The 16714-nt window shown below is 38.2% G+C and overlaps 1 protein-coding gene across 1 annotated transcript in view; it reads right to left on the minus strand.

The window, feature by feature from the left end:
- PDE8A (phosphodiesterase 8A) overlaps window positions 1–9660 on the minus strand; it is a 37085-nt gene extending 27425 nt beyond the window's left edge. Inside the window, exons 1-6 of the mRNA XM_010167066.1 lie at window positions 9622–9660; window positions 7165–7355; window positions 5679–5735; window positions 3288–3345; window positions 1719–1807; window positions 1408–1486 (exon numbers count right to left, since the gene is read on the minus strand). Of these exons, the coding sequence (XP_010165368.1) occupies window positions 1408–1486; window positions 1719–1807; window positions 3288–3345; window positions 5679–5735; window positions 7165–7355; window positions 9622–9648 (501 nt within the window). The 5' untranslated portion in view covers window positions 9649–9660. The remainder of the gene's footprint in view (window positions 1–1407; window positions 1487–1718; window positions 1808–3287; window positions 3346–5678; window positions 5736–7164; window positions 7356–9621) is intronic.
- Between the last annotated feature and the right edge of the window lie 7054 nt (window positions 9661–16714).

Consider the following 16714-nt stretch of genomic DNA (forward strand, 5'->3'; position numbering starts at 1 on the left):
TTGTGAAGCAAAATAGGAATATCCATGCTAGAAGGGCTGTACAGAGTGTGCACATGTGAGCAAAGAGAGGGAAATTATTGAAACAGATGAGTATTACATATCCACAGAGTTTAGATAGACAACATAAATTCCTGAAAAATTATCTCTGTCAGTTCTCAGACTTATAAACCTCAAACCTACCTCAGTGTTCCTAAAAATCACAAATCGGATGCTGGGATACCATAGGAATATTAACCTTATCTATTGATAAATGCATCACGGTACTCTGCGTAAGGGCCAACCATCACTGTTCCCCTGTCCAGGCAAAGCCCAGCCAAGCAGGCTGAAAGAAGCAGAATAAAGCAACTCTCTGAACTGAATGTTGCATTTTGCTGCAATTCTGTGGCCCTTGCTCAACGAAACTGAAGACTGATACCCGCAGCCCACACCTCCATAACTCTCTCACTGAGTTAGAGACACAGGTCCCATAACAGCATCTGAGTGCCTCACAACTTACAACATTTCAATGAGAGAAATTAAAAGGGTGCCACTGAATGCTTTCTGCTCCTAAAGGTTTGTTCCTAAAGGTTCCCCTCCTATGTGAGAAAGCCCTGCCTGCTGGAGCTCCAGGACTCTTGCACACGTCATTCTCTCATATACTGAGGCTGTCTGCAGAGGGAGAAAATTTGATCTGAAACAACATATTTAAAACAACTTCAGGATGTGTTCTGCTACTTTTGTAAAAGGGATAAAGAAGTCACATCCTTCAATGAAATTGCCATTGTCAAGATTTGGGTCCAGAGCGTACAATTTATATGCGTGTTATAACTAAGCTTGAGGCTCAGATTCAAGCTCTTTAATAAAACTGCTCCTTACAACCTTCATAGCTAGGGGATGGAACTAACTTCCTTATAAAGATGTTATTTTTCAGGAATGGAAGCCTAAGCACAATTTCTTTTCCATTTTTTAAATAAATTTTTAAAAGAGGATGACATTCAAAAACAGTTGACTCAAGAATCCCAATGCATCAAACAGTATCGGATTTATTAAAAAAAAAAGTGTACTATCTTTATTTAAATAGAATATCAATTAGATTTGCTTTTCAAAAGCCTCAAATTGACATACAATATTTTTGGAAAAGAATGCATACAAGCCAGTGGCTGCATTCATTCATGATATAACTAAATCATTACAAAAATTAAAACCAACAGAGTAAATCCTTATTCATTCAGAAACAATCTCTTAAAATTTACTTGATATTTTAAACAGAGAAAATTCTACTCTACAGTTAAACTCACTCCAATCTTTTTAGAACCATTAAGTTAGGTTAGATTCTTGTACTATAAGAAGGAGTAAATGTAATAATGAATGAAATAAAATACAGTCAGTGCACAATTTTCTGTACTTATAAAAATAACTAGAACAAACCTGTATTACATGGTCTTCACTTGTGATCTCAATGGCTTCTTGACTTTTCTCTAATGCTGTAAATAATGAATTACATGCCCTGGAGATTTAAAAAAAAAAAGGCATCTGATTAAATTTAATCCATATAATTCTTATTGTATATGACAATAAGGTATTGCAACTCCATATTGAAGAAAGTTGTACTTTAATGATTGACATATTTTCTTAATCTAATTGACATTCTATAATTAATTACAGCACAGTAAAATAAATACTCTTTTAAGGATGTGGTTGAATTGGCATTTTGTTGATTATGGTTTTGGTAAAATTACCTTAGTTTGAATTGTGCCCGCACCTCTCCAAATTCCAGCTGAATCAACTCATTGTAACAGGCCATTATATTAGAATTTTCTACATATCTCTGCAAATAAAAGGTTAGAAATATTTTATTAATACACATTTCCATACTCAAGGGTATAAAGCTGTGTTCGTTTGCTTGGTAAAGAACTAAAAAGGAGTAGATATGCCAAAAATTAACATGTTGTAAGGCAAGTAACATGAGATAATTGTTTTTTGGGACTAATAAGGTTCTTCGAGTTACTACATTTTGAAAAGGTGACACATCTTCATGGCAATGAGGTTCAACCAATCTGTTTATTCCTGTGACTGTCAGCATGATCACTATATAAAATAATCTACTTTTAATGAAGTTATATGCTTTCATGCTACTTATTTAAAGTGACAATGAAAAAATTATGTTGTGTCTCAAGTCATCAAAATTTGAGATTATTATGAGTTTCCAATTGCTAATACCCCAAATTGTATACACAGAAGAAAGCAAAACTCCCTGACAAATACATCTGCCATTGGATAAAATTACACGTTTTGTGGCTTGTATGGCAATGACCTCAGTATCTTTGATTTATTTTTTTTAAATATCTCATATTTACCAGGTATAATAAACTTGAATGTTAAATCCTTGTTCATGCTAAACTGACACAGACATTGAAAGTTTGGGATGGAGGACTGATTATCAGAGGTAAGCCACCACATCAAGGCTGCTGAACAAAATTTCCTACACTTTGCCATTAGTCCCATCTCCCAGGCTCTGCTCCATAAATAATTCAGAACCTATGTCAGATTACTTACGTACCCACTGGAATGATTCTGTACATGTAAGTACAGTTATTTTCAAGCTCTAGTATTTCCTGTATTAGGACCTTACTACAAATAAGCAAATAGGTACAAATGGATTGTGATGGGATAGCAAAAAACCTGGTGAGCATGCAAACAAATACTCTGAATCACACAGTAAATCATGCACATTTTTGTTCCATTGTCAGCTTAATGCAATGAGGAATCCACTTAACTGACATCCTAATAAGCACCTTTCCTGCTTAATTGGAATAGTTGCCAAGGAACAGATTCAATGTAATACTTTTCAGGTGCCTTCAAACAATACATAACAGCACTAGACTAGTGTCTGAAGCCTGTTTACAGATGTGAATTGGCATTTGATAAAGGAGATATCCCACAGCACATTCTGTTGTTCATTGCAAACTGCTCTTTGGCTCTGCTACAGTCACTAGTCAATTTTATCAATGTCAACTTTTCAAGCAAAGCATCATGTACGCACTCTGAAATAAATGTATAAAGTAGAAAAGTTTCAGCACCACTCCATGTATTCCTGAGAATGCCCACCTACTTAGTCAGCATTGTTCTAATTCTACTGGCGTATGGTAGTTCAGAACTGGGATATATGTAAGAATAAGCAGCAAGAACAAGATTTACAGGTTGGATCACTGACACCAAAGGTCACTGACAGCCAAACTTCTGGATAGTTTCTTGCATGACAATTTTGAAATGTCAGAGTGACCTAGTGGAGTATAAAACATACATACCCTTGTGAAGCCAGCAGAGATCAGGGGCAATATTGATGACTCTTCACGATCAGCATGCCTTTTAAAGAAGGATGATAAAGTCAGATTATTTTTGTAATCAACTAAGACACAATTTGACAAGCCATTGACAGACCTGTGCCCCACATTCACATTAAAGGCTAATACAGCTAGATCCTTACAGGATCTATGAATAAAACATTTTTTGTGTGGTTTTTTTGTAAGCTTTAATCTTTGGCATGGATAAGCCAAAAATGTTATTTTCCTTTTTGCATGTAATGAGCTGCTTATACCACAAAAAATAATGCTTCAAGAAAACAAATAAATCAGCTAGATTGTTGGACTATTCCTTCTTTTTTGGTACTGGATTCTTTGTTGTTTATGCTGTCCCTAGTCAAAGATGCACTTGAAAGTCTACATGGCCAAAGTTTTAAGAAATGACTTGTTATCTGAGTGTACTAAATCTTAGGTGGGCAACTCAAGATGCCAGAATGAGGATGGATTTCCTAGTGTTGCCTTCCCAGCACCTTCTAGTAGGTCACTTGGGGATGACATACTCCTAATGTGAGATACTAAATAATTTTGAAAAATTTGGCCATACTAACTGTTAAAAGACACTCCAACAGATGTGAATGTATGGCTGGAATCCGGAAGAAAGGCCATTATGTTAAGTTTCTGTAAATGAGCAGATAGAAGCTGGTCAAGTTTAGCAGATGGCACAATAGCTTTTATTTATGTGTGAAATTTTGTATCTTATGGCACCTCTTTTTGTTTTCCATGCACTTGTTTCTTACGCATGAAGAGAATGATGCCTACTAAAGTACAAGATTTGCCCAAGATTAAGCAGAGAGAAAAGGCCAGCTGTCAGAAAAAATCTCCCCATTCCTCATGCCAGCCCTCTGGTAATGCTGCCTCCCAGAAGCAAAGAGAAAGAGGACAGGCATTCTTCAGGGAAAAATACAAAACACAAAGTAACAAACTGAACTGCAGGAAAACAAAGGAGAAGACCCTCCATATGGTATTGGCTAAATGTCAAGCTTTTTCACAAATATCCTTCTTGCAGCATGAAAGGAAATGTGTGAAAGTTCTCTGTCTGTGAAATTCTAAATGGCAACTCGAGAATGCTTGTGTTAAGCACATGGGAACTTGACACAGTCAACTCAGTCCCAGTGGAAGGTAAACTCACTTCTGAAGCTTTCAGTAGACAGGGATACTACACATATCTGAAAAGTGTGATAACTCAAGCTTTTGAGATATTGTCACCACAAGGGAATATTATCTTGTCCCAACACACAAAGTGAACATTTTGAAAAGACAAAAATGAATTGCAAGGAAAAACCCCTTTTGAGCAACTTCCTAATTGTGAGTCAGCAAGCCCAGCTTCCCAGCTCTCCTCACTTTTGACAGGAACTGCTGACCCACGGAACCACAGGTGTCTTTCTCTCTGACGTACATGAAGCAGCTCTTGAGTTACCATTTGCTCTTTCACTCCTATTTTCTCTTTTCTTTCGTATTAGTCCAATGAGAGACAATTCTGACTGTATGAGCAATGGTTACCATAGTCAGAAGACTCCCTGACATAAAAACATTGAAGATTATCTTCACAATGGAATCGCTTAAAATGTTTAATTTGGGTCTTTTGTTCACCAGAAATGGTGGTGGAAAATATCATTTTTAATGGGAAATTTCAACACCTCAGAACTGGTTTTCAGAATAGATGTTCTCTGAGCAATGGACATTCCCAAAATTGTACTTTGAAGAAATTATCTTCCCTTAATTTCATTTCAGATTAATGTTATTGCATTTTTGTTACTTTTACATTATTTTATGACATATAAGCAATGTTTTCAGTGGGAGGGGGAGGAAAGAAGCATATGCACTGCTTTACTGAGATGTCATAATATAGTCATTTTACTTTTAAAACTTTTATGGTCAGATGCTACTTTGCACTGATCAAATTGTTCTGTATCTTCTTTTGTAACTCAACAAATCTCCTGTTTGTGCTGAGATTAATCAGACTGAAAGACAGGTCAAGATAGGTTCAAACTGTTATTTTTATTAGTACCAAAATACAGATCTATGAGGCAGTTCCACAGTTCTGTACATGATGTTGCAGAGATTCTTTGAAACATGCTCCTAAAGACTGCAGTGATCAGGAGAGGGGAAAAAAACCAAAACAAAATCCAAAGTGAGACCTCTTCAGTGAAAACTAGAAATCAAAAATCCTGTCTCAAACCTATGGTCAAGGATGGCGAAAACTCTACATGGTATAACACATTATCACTAGTACAGTAAGAAGTTCTAATTCAAGTTTTTTAATGTAGTATTTACTTTTACAATTATAAGATTTACATTTTGTTGATCACACGCAAAAGTAAAGATATGAGTATTTACCTTCGTACTACACCAATAATGACTGTATTTTCTGAGGGTTTCGTTGTTCTGATAGACCTTTAAATAAAAAGCCAATAATTTAACATTTTTTTAAGTTCACATTTAAGAAAACATGCCTTAGAATTTTCACACAGTACTTTTCTTAAAATGTCTCTTTTGAATGGTTTAACAACAGAACAAAAATCAAATCCTGAGCCTGCTGGACCACTAAGAAAGGAGAATAAATTTAGCAATGTCTGAAACTCATGAAAAAAAGACACAGAGAATGCAGATTAATATAAACCTCAAATACTCTCAGTGCAGGAACAGCAAAAATTCTCCCCTCTTAAGAGGCACATAATGGACATGTTTGAAGGACTTGGAACACTGGAAGTTCCAGACAAACTTAAGGAAAAACTTCTTTACTGTGAGGGTGACGGAGCACTGGGACAGGCTGCCCAGAGGGGTTGTGGAGTCTCCATCTCTGGAGATGTTCAAAACCCACCTGGACACTTCCTGCGCAACCTGGGGTAGGGAACCTGCTTTGGCAGGGGGGTTGGACTAGATGATCTCCTGAGGTCCCTTCCAACCCCTACCATTCTGTGATTCTGTGTGACTTGGTCTCACTCATTTAAGGAGCATTTTCCTTTATTCTGGGACAGAATGGTAAAAATGTAACAAGGGAAACAGTGTTGATATCTAGTCTTTGCCTGACAAAGATCTTATCGAGTTGCTTTAGTTTAGCAAGGAGAAAATCCTTTGTCCCAGTGCCCTGAACCCACCACACTCACCCAGGGTACATAATCCGACCCCGCCACCCCCACCCCACAGACTGTTCCTTAGTCTAGACACATTCCCAAGGGGTGTTTCACTGGAAAGTCACTGAAGCAAAGCACCACTGCCTGTCAAGTCTCTGTGGAGAGATTCAGAAAGGCAAATCCTTTTCCCCTCTTTTCATACTTTACAACAGTTTGTGAAAGTATTTTTGGAATCAGTTTGCAACTTTGCTCTTCATAACAGATTTTCAAATGTTGTAGGTATGGAAACGTGCACACAAAACATTGCCTATTTGCATCTGGAATCACTCAACAGCAAGTGACATTTCAAAATATTCAGAACACTAATAAAGTGAATGTATTCATTAAATTGCCTGATAGCACATGCGATCTTTGCAGTTAATTTAACGTGCAAACAAGGAACCGGGTATTTAGGGAAGAAAAACAAAACAAAACAACCCAAACAAAACCCCCCCAGTTCATTATGGCATTTGTACACCGTGGCTCCAAACCAGATCGAGCTTCAGATATCCTAGCACACAACCAAAAATGCTGCAGCTATCAGGTGTAAAGCACAAAGGTAATATTATTTAATACTGCCAGTGGACATCTGTCAAAAAAAAATACCAGTGTTTGATAGATTTTATAAAAGGGTCATATAAAAGCAAAAAAAACTTTGATGAAGCGTTAACTATACAATTAAGCATTAATTACGCTGAAATGGTGCTCACCTGCATAATGCTTCTGCATCAAAGTATCTGGAATGTCTATGGTCAATAATTATAATGTCATGGTGTTTATCAAGAAAACATTCTAGTGCAGACTCAGGTGTTCTGGCAATATTACATCGAAATCCAGCTTTCTCACATGCCCAACAGAACCCATTACTCTGGTTATCTTCTTTGGCAAACACTAAAAGTACCTGGGTTAAAGACAGATAGTGAATCATTACAAACAAATCTTATATATTCAGTAGATTCTGTGACTTTTGCCTGTTCTTAACATGTTTTTCAAAGCCACTTCCAAGGCTTAATACATTGTTTTTAACATAATTGCTTCCTACAAACTCTTGCTTTTTATAATTATCTGTATAAAGAGGTGTTTCAAGCATAAAATAGTCTGCCAGAGCCATTTATATCCACATGGGATGAACAAGTTTGGGAAGTGGGTCTCATCATTAGCCACAAAGAGAGCTTGGGCAATCAGCTGAGATTAGATGCCTACATTTCAGACAGTTTACATGAAATAACAGCAAGTCTACTTTTCTTCACTGAAATTGTCTCATATACAAATGTTTTCTTGAGTCTGGAAACTACAGACAGGCTGGTCAAGATGAACTCATGCAAGACTGAAACCATAAGCAGTACCTCTGTATATGGAGTATGTCCCAATGTGACTCCTATGCAAAGCTTGCCATGGGATTTACAGTACAGAAGGAGATTATCATGGTTGAAATCCGTAACTGGGAGTCAGACCTATGAACCAGTATTTGCTCTGTCCCAACTTGCTGTGTAACTGCCAATAACAATCTCTGTGAACCTTTTTAAAAATCAATACAATGCCTACATACTCAAAGTATGATAAGGCCCAATTCCTTCTAAAATATATTTAAAATTCTAGGATTGAATATGGTACAGAAGATAAAGTCTACCAAGGAAGACTCACTGATGTAATTGTGCTTTGCATCAGGGTAACATTTTGCAGAAGAAAACTTATTTTGCCTGAAAGAACATACAGAATGGCAGACTATAGATCTATGCTAGTGTTGATTTTGTGGATGACTCATTATATGCAGCCTTTTGAGAAAGATGGATAACTAAACCAGCATTTGGGCTATTATTGCAGGACATCAATCTTTCAGTAATTTAACTGCACTTAGATATATGCTTTGGTCAGACAACAATGCAGAGCATGTATAACTCGCACCACATCCCCCTGCCATTTATCTTCTGGGTGACTTTAGGAATTCTAGTGCTGGTTACACTTTGGACCAGGTTGGTGGAATGTCTACCAGTAAATCTTAACGTTTCCATGTGGTGCATATTTTTCTAAGATTGAAGGACTTTGTACTCATTCAGTTCAGATTCCTTTTATAGCAACCTGCAAAACTGTTTGCAAAAACATGTCATAGTTTGGCCTATATTTAGTGAAGTTAATTTATAACACTTTTAAGAGGGGAAGAATGGTTTTCAGCAATAGCACAGAAAGTCATCAGATCTGAGTTAAATGACTGGCTGTGGCACAAATGTGATGTTGCCTAACTTCTCCTTCCCTCATACCCACCTGCTGTATTACCAGGATAAATTGGTAGAACTCAAGTGGCCCATGACAGGACAAAAGCAATGCAATTATTAGTAACAGTAAAGGAGGCAGAAATGTTCAGGGAATGTTTCTGATTTATATTTGGGGAACAGCTGGATGAGGCTGCCCTAAGATCTGGTGTTCAATGATAATACTGTTTGTTCTGACAATAGCTCAGAAAGATGTTCTGGAAGATAGACATTTTCAAATTATCAGGTCCAGATTACTTTCACTCCAGAGTTTTGTAATTACTGACTGAGGAACATCTTGGATTATTAATGGTTCAGTATGCCTTGGGATACAGGAGAACTTCAGAGGAAGTTCAAAGAAGTCATGTATCTGCAAACCTCATACCCATCCCAGAAATAAGGGGACAAGTGACATACAACCTTTATTAATAAAGATATAAAGGAGGATGAATTAATGCCAGTCAACAATGAATAACAAAAAAACATACTTCACCAAGCTCAATTCATATCTTTTGTGATGATATTGGAATTTTTGTTGATGCTAGTGATAATGCTGGCATAATAGACCTTGACAGGACATTTAGCTTAGTATCATTTTGACAAGGTCTTGATTAAGCATTGACTACAAGGAAAACACAAAACAAGGCAAACACTAAATTGATTACAAGCTAACTGAAAGCAGAAGTAACTAGGGATAGCTCTGTTTTTATGAGATGAGAGATGTTTGGAGAAAAGAGTTAGGCAGGATTTTTAGGATATCACATAGAATGTCATGATAAAAATCTGTTAGATGTATGTTAGCACTTGACAAAAATGCTCTGTGAAGATCTCTATACTCAAAAAATTCCAGTCATAAATTTTAAGCTAACTTCTGTGATGTTTTAGAAATTAAGAATTCAGTTTGAACTGTTGTATTACCTGAAGTTGATCCTGATGAAGTCTCATAGGGCCAAACTGCACATCTGTTACCGGTGCCTACAAGAAATAAGAAGAGACCTTATTAATACAGGTACACCTAGGGAAGAAGAAAAATAAGCTGTCTTATTTTTCTTTATTAGACAGCTGTCTAATAAGCTGTTAGAGAAGACATTTCTTATTTACCACTCTCACAGATATACTGCTATCATTAGAGGCTGCTTCTTCACGAGGGTCTTATTCTGCTTTTGTAAATTTATATGCTAAACTGCATTAAAACAGAGATTAACAAGCTATTCTTGAAGTAATTTTTTTATTGTACTTGTAAACATTAATGGATTAGTCATGAAAGTTTGGTAGACAGATTGTCATTTTTCTTTATCTTCTATATCACTCCAAATGTTCTGCAAAACATGAAAGTCTTTTAAAATTGCTTTTTTTTTAAGTTTGAAAAAGCATTAAATCTCCAGGAGAAAGGAAAAAATACACAACTCTGCTCTTAGAATTTCCCATGTAACAGGTGCCCAAGACTGCTACAAAATCACACTAATTTCATTCTCCAAGGGCGTTGTGCTGCATTCCCTCCTTCCCACCCAGCCCCTCCAGGGAAGGTTTCAGAACTCAGGTATCTGTACTTGACAATGCACATGTTCAGCATGCAACTTTGCTTTGAAAAACCCTGCAAAAATGCTGTCCTATGTCATGTTTTCTGCGTGCCAGCAATTCCCACATGAGATCTGTTCAAGTAACACAGGCAAACAGTTTAGCTTAGGATGCATGAACTGAGCTGGGATCCTTCCTTCTCATGTGTCACTTCAAGCAATGGAGGTCAACGACCAGAAGTGTTGTTTGTGACAACTGGATCTCTTTGATAGGATTAATCATTAATCAAGTTTGAACATGAATGACTCTCCAATTGGTATTTGACGGACTTTCTAAAGTTGTTAAAACACATAAATACAGAGGTAGACTCTAACAGGATGACAAAGATGAGGTTCTTTGGGAATTCCCATGGGCAAGTATCTGCACCTTCACGTGCTTAAATATTTTTCACCTCTTGTCTCAAAAATGAAAACTAAAAAGCAGGAATAACAATACTCCTAATTCAAAATGGGAAACAGAGTCCAACCAATGGTCCTTGGAGTTACATAGACTTTTCAAAGGTAAATGAAGTCAAAAAGCAGAAGAAAATTATTTTTGGCAAAGCAGTAAAGACATCTCTGGATTCATATGTACAAAGAAAAGACCCGTGGAGCACAAAGATGGCATTTTTACACTGTCGTTTTTTGAAGTAAAACCACGCTTGAAGATCAGGTTTATTGCTTTGCAGCCTAGAATTTTTGCAATAAGTAATTTTAAAGAATCAACAGCACGTCCCACAGAAAAATCTTTGAGAATCACACGCTCCATTCTTTCTACGACCTTACTGCTCCATTGCTCAGCACTCAGAGTTTCTCATGTGTGAATTTATTTATTTATCAACTCGGAAAACATCACTGCGACATTAAATAAGCAAGAAACGTGAGTCAAGGAAAAATGGCAACACAGGGCCTGCAAAAACAAGCCAGGCATCAGTGTTTGCCTGTGTTATTTAAGAGGGTCTCTAAAAGCTGATGTTAAAATGGCTTGGAGGGGTTTCAGATTTACTCTCAGTCATTCTGGTCAGATCTGCTTAGTTTAAATTCTCTCTAGTCAATTTTTTCTAATTTTGAGACCAAAAATCTCTCTTCAGTTGGAAAAATCAAGCTGCTTTATTCTCCCTTGTAGCCCATCATCCAATTACTCAAAATCTGCACTAGAAAATAGCAAATACTTTTGCTGTTAATGCACATAGCAGGAGGGAACCCAGCTCTCTGCACCAGTGTTACTGGTTTTGCAGCACTGACAGTAATAACTACTTGTCCTGAATCAGTAAGATCAGCAGAAATGCCTGAAGGACACAGGGGGAGCATATCTACTGAGTAAGAGATGCCTTTTTATAGTCACAATATAGTTTTATATTTCAAATTAAATTTTGAAGCATTTATTTTGTATGCTCCAAGTGCCAGAATAAAGCAGCAAGTGCTTCCAGTTTCACGAAGAGATGAGCCTGAGTTGTGAGGTTCAGACCCAGAGCTGAACTTCAGTGGGGTTTGGGAGTATGTAAAACCCCATCTATCAGGCCAGTGTACCCTTGGACTATCACTCCCTGTTCAAGGGAAATTTTAAGAAATGAGATAAACCCAGTACTGCAAGTTATTGCTTTTCAGATGCTTCTTTCTTTCAAAAAGGCTGTGAATGAATAGTCATCTAAGCATTTAAAGGACTGAGCCTGAAAAACACTTTTCTGCCAGAAACCTGTGGCCATTTCTACACGGAAAATACCTGTCTACGCACCATTTAAGCTTAACTTACAAGCACTGCCCAAATGAGATAAACTGTCTTGTTACACGTTAACTTGCTGTCCTGAGTAGAAGAAAAACCCTGGTCTGCATCTCAGCTGGAAAATTTTGGTGAAGTCCAGTTAATTCTTAATCCTGTTGAAATCTGTTCAAATAACTTGATTAATCATTTCAACTTTTTGTGTGCTGCTGGTAGCACTGAGAAGTAACATGCTGATTAAGTACTGTGTCAAAAATCAAGGCTTCAGCAAGGATTAGCAGAAACTCTCAACTCTCGGTGAACTAAATGAGCTTTAAAAATGCTTCTAATGCTGCAAGCTTGTAACAAAACCAAACCCAGCCAAAGCTCACATGTATACTAACTGTACAAACACATCTTTCTTCACTCACACCTTCTGCTGCTTTTTCCTTGAAAAACAAAAAACCCAAGTACATTTTCAGATTGACATGCATTGTGACAGCCTTCCACATAGGCAGAAAGCTGTAAGAAAGTGTACAAGAAGACAGAGAGGTAGAACTAGTTGTAGGTTCCTGGAATTGCCCGTGATAGACCCGAGTCCCTTGCCAAAGAGCCGCTGATGCAAACTTCATGAGTAAGTACAGTATGTGCAACTGTGGTAAGACCCGAGTCCAGGACATTTTGAGCACCCTGACTATGACTTCAAGTCTTCTGAAAATCCTTCCTTGGCCAAACAACCTTAGAGGCCAGCCTATAACTTGGAACCAGGGACCAAATCAAACAGATGGTAGGAAGGGGGCCTGCTGCAGACATCTGACAGCGTAGCCTGCTCTCATTGCAGCCCCCTACTCAAACCATCACAAGAGCACAGGCTGGCACCAGGGCTCATGGTCTCAAAGACATCTAAATGCTAGAGTAGTTTGCAACAGTTACTTATTCTCAGGCTTCTGAAAATGCAAACCTTTTTGGTTCATCTCTGCTAGTGCAACTTCCACAATAGCTGCAGCAGCTCAGTTCCTCTAGGTCTGGGGAGTGTGTGGCTGCAGGTCACCAACTACTAGTTAGCTTTAACTGCAGACAGCAGCTCAGTTACTGCAGCAGCAAGTGTTTACACTCTCTGCTTAGACACACAGCAGATAATCAACTCCAGGCTACTTTAAATGCTTACACACAGCAATTGCAGCCATTTTACATTCTCTAACCTGCTAAACTACTGCCAGTAGCACTTATTTTCCCCAAAACTTGCCTTTCTTATTTGAACACTGTATTTTCTGTCCTGTTGAACCAGGCCTGGCCCTGGCACAAAGTGAGATCTGTCTCAAGGCAGTGGCATTAGCCACACACATGACAGCTGTCAACCAGGAGGTCTTCTACTGACTGCATGTGCAGCTTAACACCGGCTAGAAATGCTACAGTATGTTGTAGCAGCTACATTGCAAACATTGAAATTACTGATAGAAATACTTCATGTTTCCAATGGCCAAAGAAAAGTGAATATTTGCTAAATAAAAACAACTTTAAAATGACAGACCCAAACAACTGTGACTGATCTGATTAAAGTACAACAAACTCCATGTTGACCTGATATAACCTGGTAAAGTACTTCTCACTATGAGTCATTCTTCACATTTTACCAGAAAAGAATCTACAAGAATGGTCTGTTCATGGTTGCTGGGTTGTGTTTTTGTTTTGTTTTATTTTTTTTTTTCCTACAGCTAGAAAAACTTTAAATGAACTTGCTTAAAGGATAAATGTAGAAAGGAATAAAGGGTGGAAATAAAGCCAGCTTGATCCACATGCTCCCTATGGTGATAAACTGCCTGGTTGGCATGTGGGACAGATCAAAGCAGCCCACAGGTCTCCTATTTGCTAGAGGTCTCGTATCTTGGCTTTCTCCAAAATGCCTCTCTTACCATTACCAATTGGAGAGGACAGCAAACCTTCTAAAAGGGCAGAGTCAGCCCCCAAAAAATCCTTTGGCTATTAACTCCCATGCAATACTCCTGCTATAGAGGGGCAAATACATTCCTTCCAGAGGCTGATTTTCTTAAGTCACTCTTTTTACGAAGCTTTTGAGGAATGTTTTAGAGCAGAGCCCTGCGAAGCCCAAGGTAACCCTCGTCAGAGCTGGGACCGCGGGCTGCTGCAGCACTACCCACTCACAAGAAGGGTTGGCCAGGGAGCTGCTGGTGTCCTGGGGAGCAGGAGCACTGCCTGAAATCCTCCTCCACAATCCACAACTGCTCCATCACTTCCTTTCTGCCACAGATGGGGTTGTGTGGATGACAGGAATGACTCTTCGTCTGGGCATGTAATTGCCACGCACAGCCCCCGCCTCCTGTAAGTATCCCCCCCCAAAGGGCAGCTGGAAGCATTTCTGCTCCTGCTGTTCTTCTCGCCTTTCCCAGGTTAGAGTTTGCCAGAGGTGAGGTGACAGCTTATTTTTCCTACAACTGACTTGAATGAAGAAGTGACATAAACTTTTGCTGAATGGACTGCAGATGGAAACTGCTGCTGTATGGCTACCATCCTGGTTTAGAAAGCAGGCAATGAGAAGATAATTTCTGTTAGTAGCTTAACACTAAGTAGCTGCCTCTTCAAATAAAGACTTCAACCTCAAGGCTCTGACTCATTCTAATATATGACACAGGTAACTACAATGATTAGACATAAGACTTTATCACTGGTCCTAATGGACTACAGCCAGTAAAATTCATCATTTTACTCAGATCAATATTTTAACACATCACAAAAATGAGTTTTATCTATTTTTAAAATACATACTTAAGTTTTCTACATATACTGGGTACATGATATAAATCAGCATGAGTTGACTCATTACAGTAAGATTTGACAGTCTTGATCATCAAGACATGCTAGGAGCATTAAGACTGAATTTTGATAATTCTAAGAAAAACAAAGGGATGAATTTTACAAAGGAAAAAATACCCTCTTTCTTAACCTGCTGTTTTAAGCATAGATTTATCACCCCAGAAAATGAAAGGTCAAATGAACTCATAGATTTATACCATACCTGAAACTTTAACTGATTCAGGATCTATTAACGGCAGAAATTTGAATTCTACATGATAATACCCTTTCTCAGAAACATTATCCAGATATTCTTGGACGCTGAAAGCTAGGAAATAACCCACCAGGTATAAATTGATATGACAAAGTCCAGGATCCAGTCCATTCGGGTCATATCATGCTTCTGTCTGAACAGAGAGGGGCTTTGGAACTCAGGGTGGCTAATATTTCTGGGCAAGAAAGTCTCCGTGTTCAGGATCAGCTATAGGTTTTTACTATTCACATTTTTCTTGTTTATAATAATCTTTATCACTTTCTGAAATATATGAATACTAATCCAATCCATGGTCATTTACCTATTTCTTTCTCAGTGGAAATCTACCCAAGTAGAGAATTTAAGACTTAGCTTCCTACTTTCCATGCACTTTCTGCTAAACACTTAACATCACTGTTCACACCTTCTTTGTAGACCTTGACAGCATTGTTTTGTTACAAACTTAACATTGCTGCAAGTTGCATCCAATGCTGGCTGAACAGATCTTCCTAACATACACAACTGTTCAGAGCATAAAATGAATTTCATAGTCCAGGGGCTGAATTCTGACCTGGTTAGTAACAGTGAAAATTCAGAGTAATTCCACCAAATACAAAGAGAAAATGCTGGATTTACTTCAGTGTAAATGAAGTGGGAGTCTGGCCCCACGCAGCTACTCCTTTTTCTGTTCGGGGGCCACAACAGTTCGAATAAAGAATAACAGGGAACAAAGCGTCCAAGGTTTCTGTCTTTGCTCAACAGATTCAAGGACAAAGGTAAGCCCGGCTCTCAAATACCCTAAGCCGTATGTAGTCAGTTTATTCTTTGCTGAAATAAAAAGACAAGAGTTCTGAAAGGCAACTAACATTTACCAAAACTGCTGTTCAACCTAGATGAAATCTGTTCATTCCAGCCCTTGATATTTTTCCCCATTTCTGTTTCATAAAAGACGTAGACAAAAGTCACAGACTCAGTAATTTACACAATGTAGCATTCTGACTCAGTGCAATTTGCTTTGATAAAATCTGGCATTTATATTAATCTAAATCGGGTTCCCACTGATGCATTTCTGTCAACAAAACAGTACAGATTTAGATCTATATTTCAGGGTCTGAAGATCACCTAAGGTTCTGTTCCTGTATCTTTTCCCTTTTATCTATTTTCTGTTTTAAACTGAGTCCTAGAAGAACTATCTGCAATGCTGCCATTACAGCAGATAGTGTGAGCAATGGGGTAACATACTCTCTGTTTTTTTAATCCATTTCTTAATTTTTAGTACCAGTTGTGAACCAGTTTTACATAAATTGGCTTTTGAAAGTCAAACTCTGGCCTCTGATTCACATCATTGGCAACACAGAATTTGGACAGTTTGCAGTTTTTGTGAGAAGAAAAGCTTTATTGAGCGTAATGAGTTGCCAGAGCTCTCAAGTCAGGCTGCTGTCCCTGTCAGCGATGAGACCCACTCTTTTATTCCTGACTTCCTGACAACACCTTTACTGCTCCTAAAACCCAGCCCCTCTTCCACTACTCAGTCTGGAGGCAAGTTTTGGGTTAACCCAGGTCCCGAGGAAGCCATCCAGAAGATATCTACACCCAGCTGGGACTGGTACTGCTTCACTGGTGTGCCAGGACACAGCATAGGGTCGCTATCCTAGTTTCATCAGCCTCTCCCGGGCCTGAGGAGGACCCTGC

Source organism: Antrostomus carolinensis, unplaced genomic scaffold, assembly GCF_000700745.2.
Source record: "Antrostomus carolinensis isolate BGI_N321 unplaced genomic scaffold, ASM70074v2 scaffold5224, whole genome shotgun sequence".
Classification (NCBI taxonomy): Eukaryota; Metazoa; Chordata; class Aves; order Caprimulgiformes; family Caprimulgidae; genus Antrostomus; species Antrostomus carolinensis.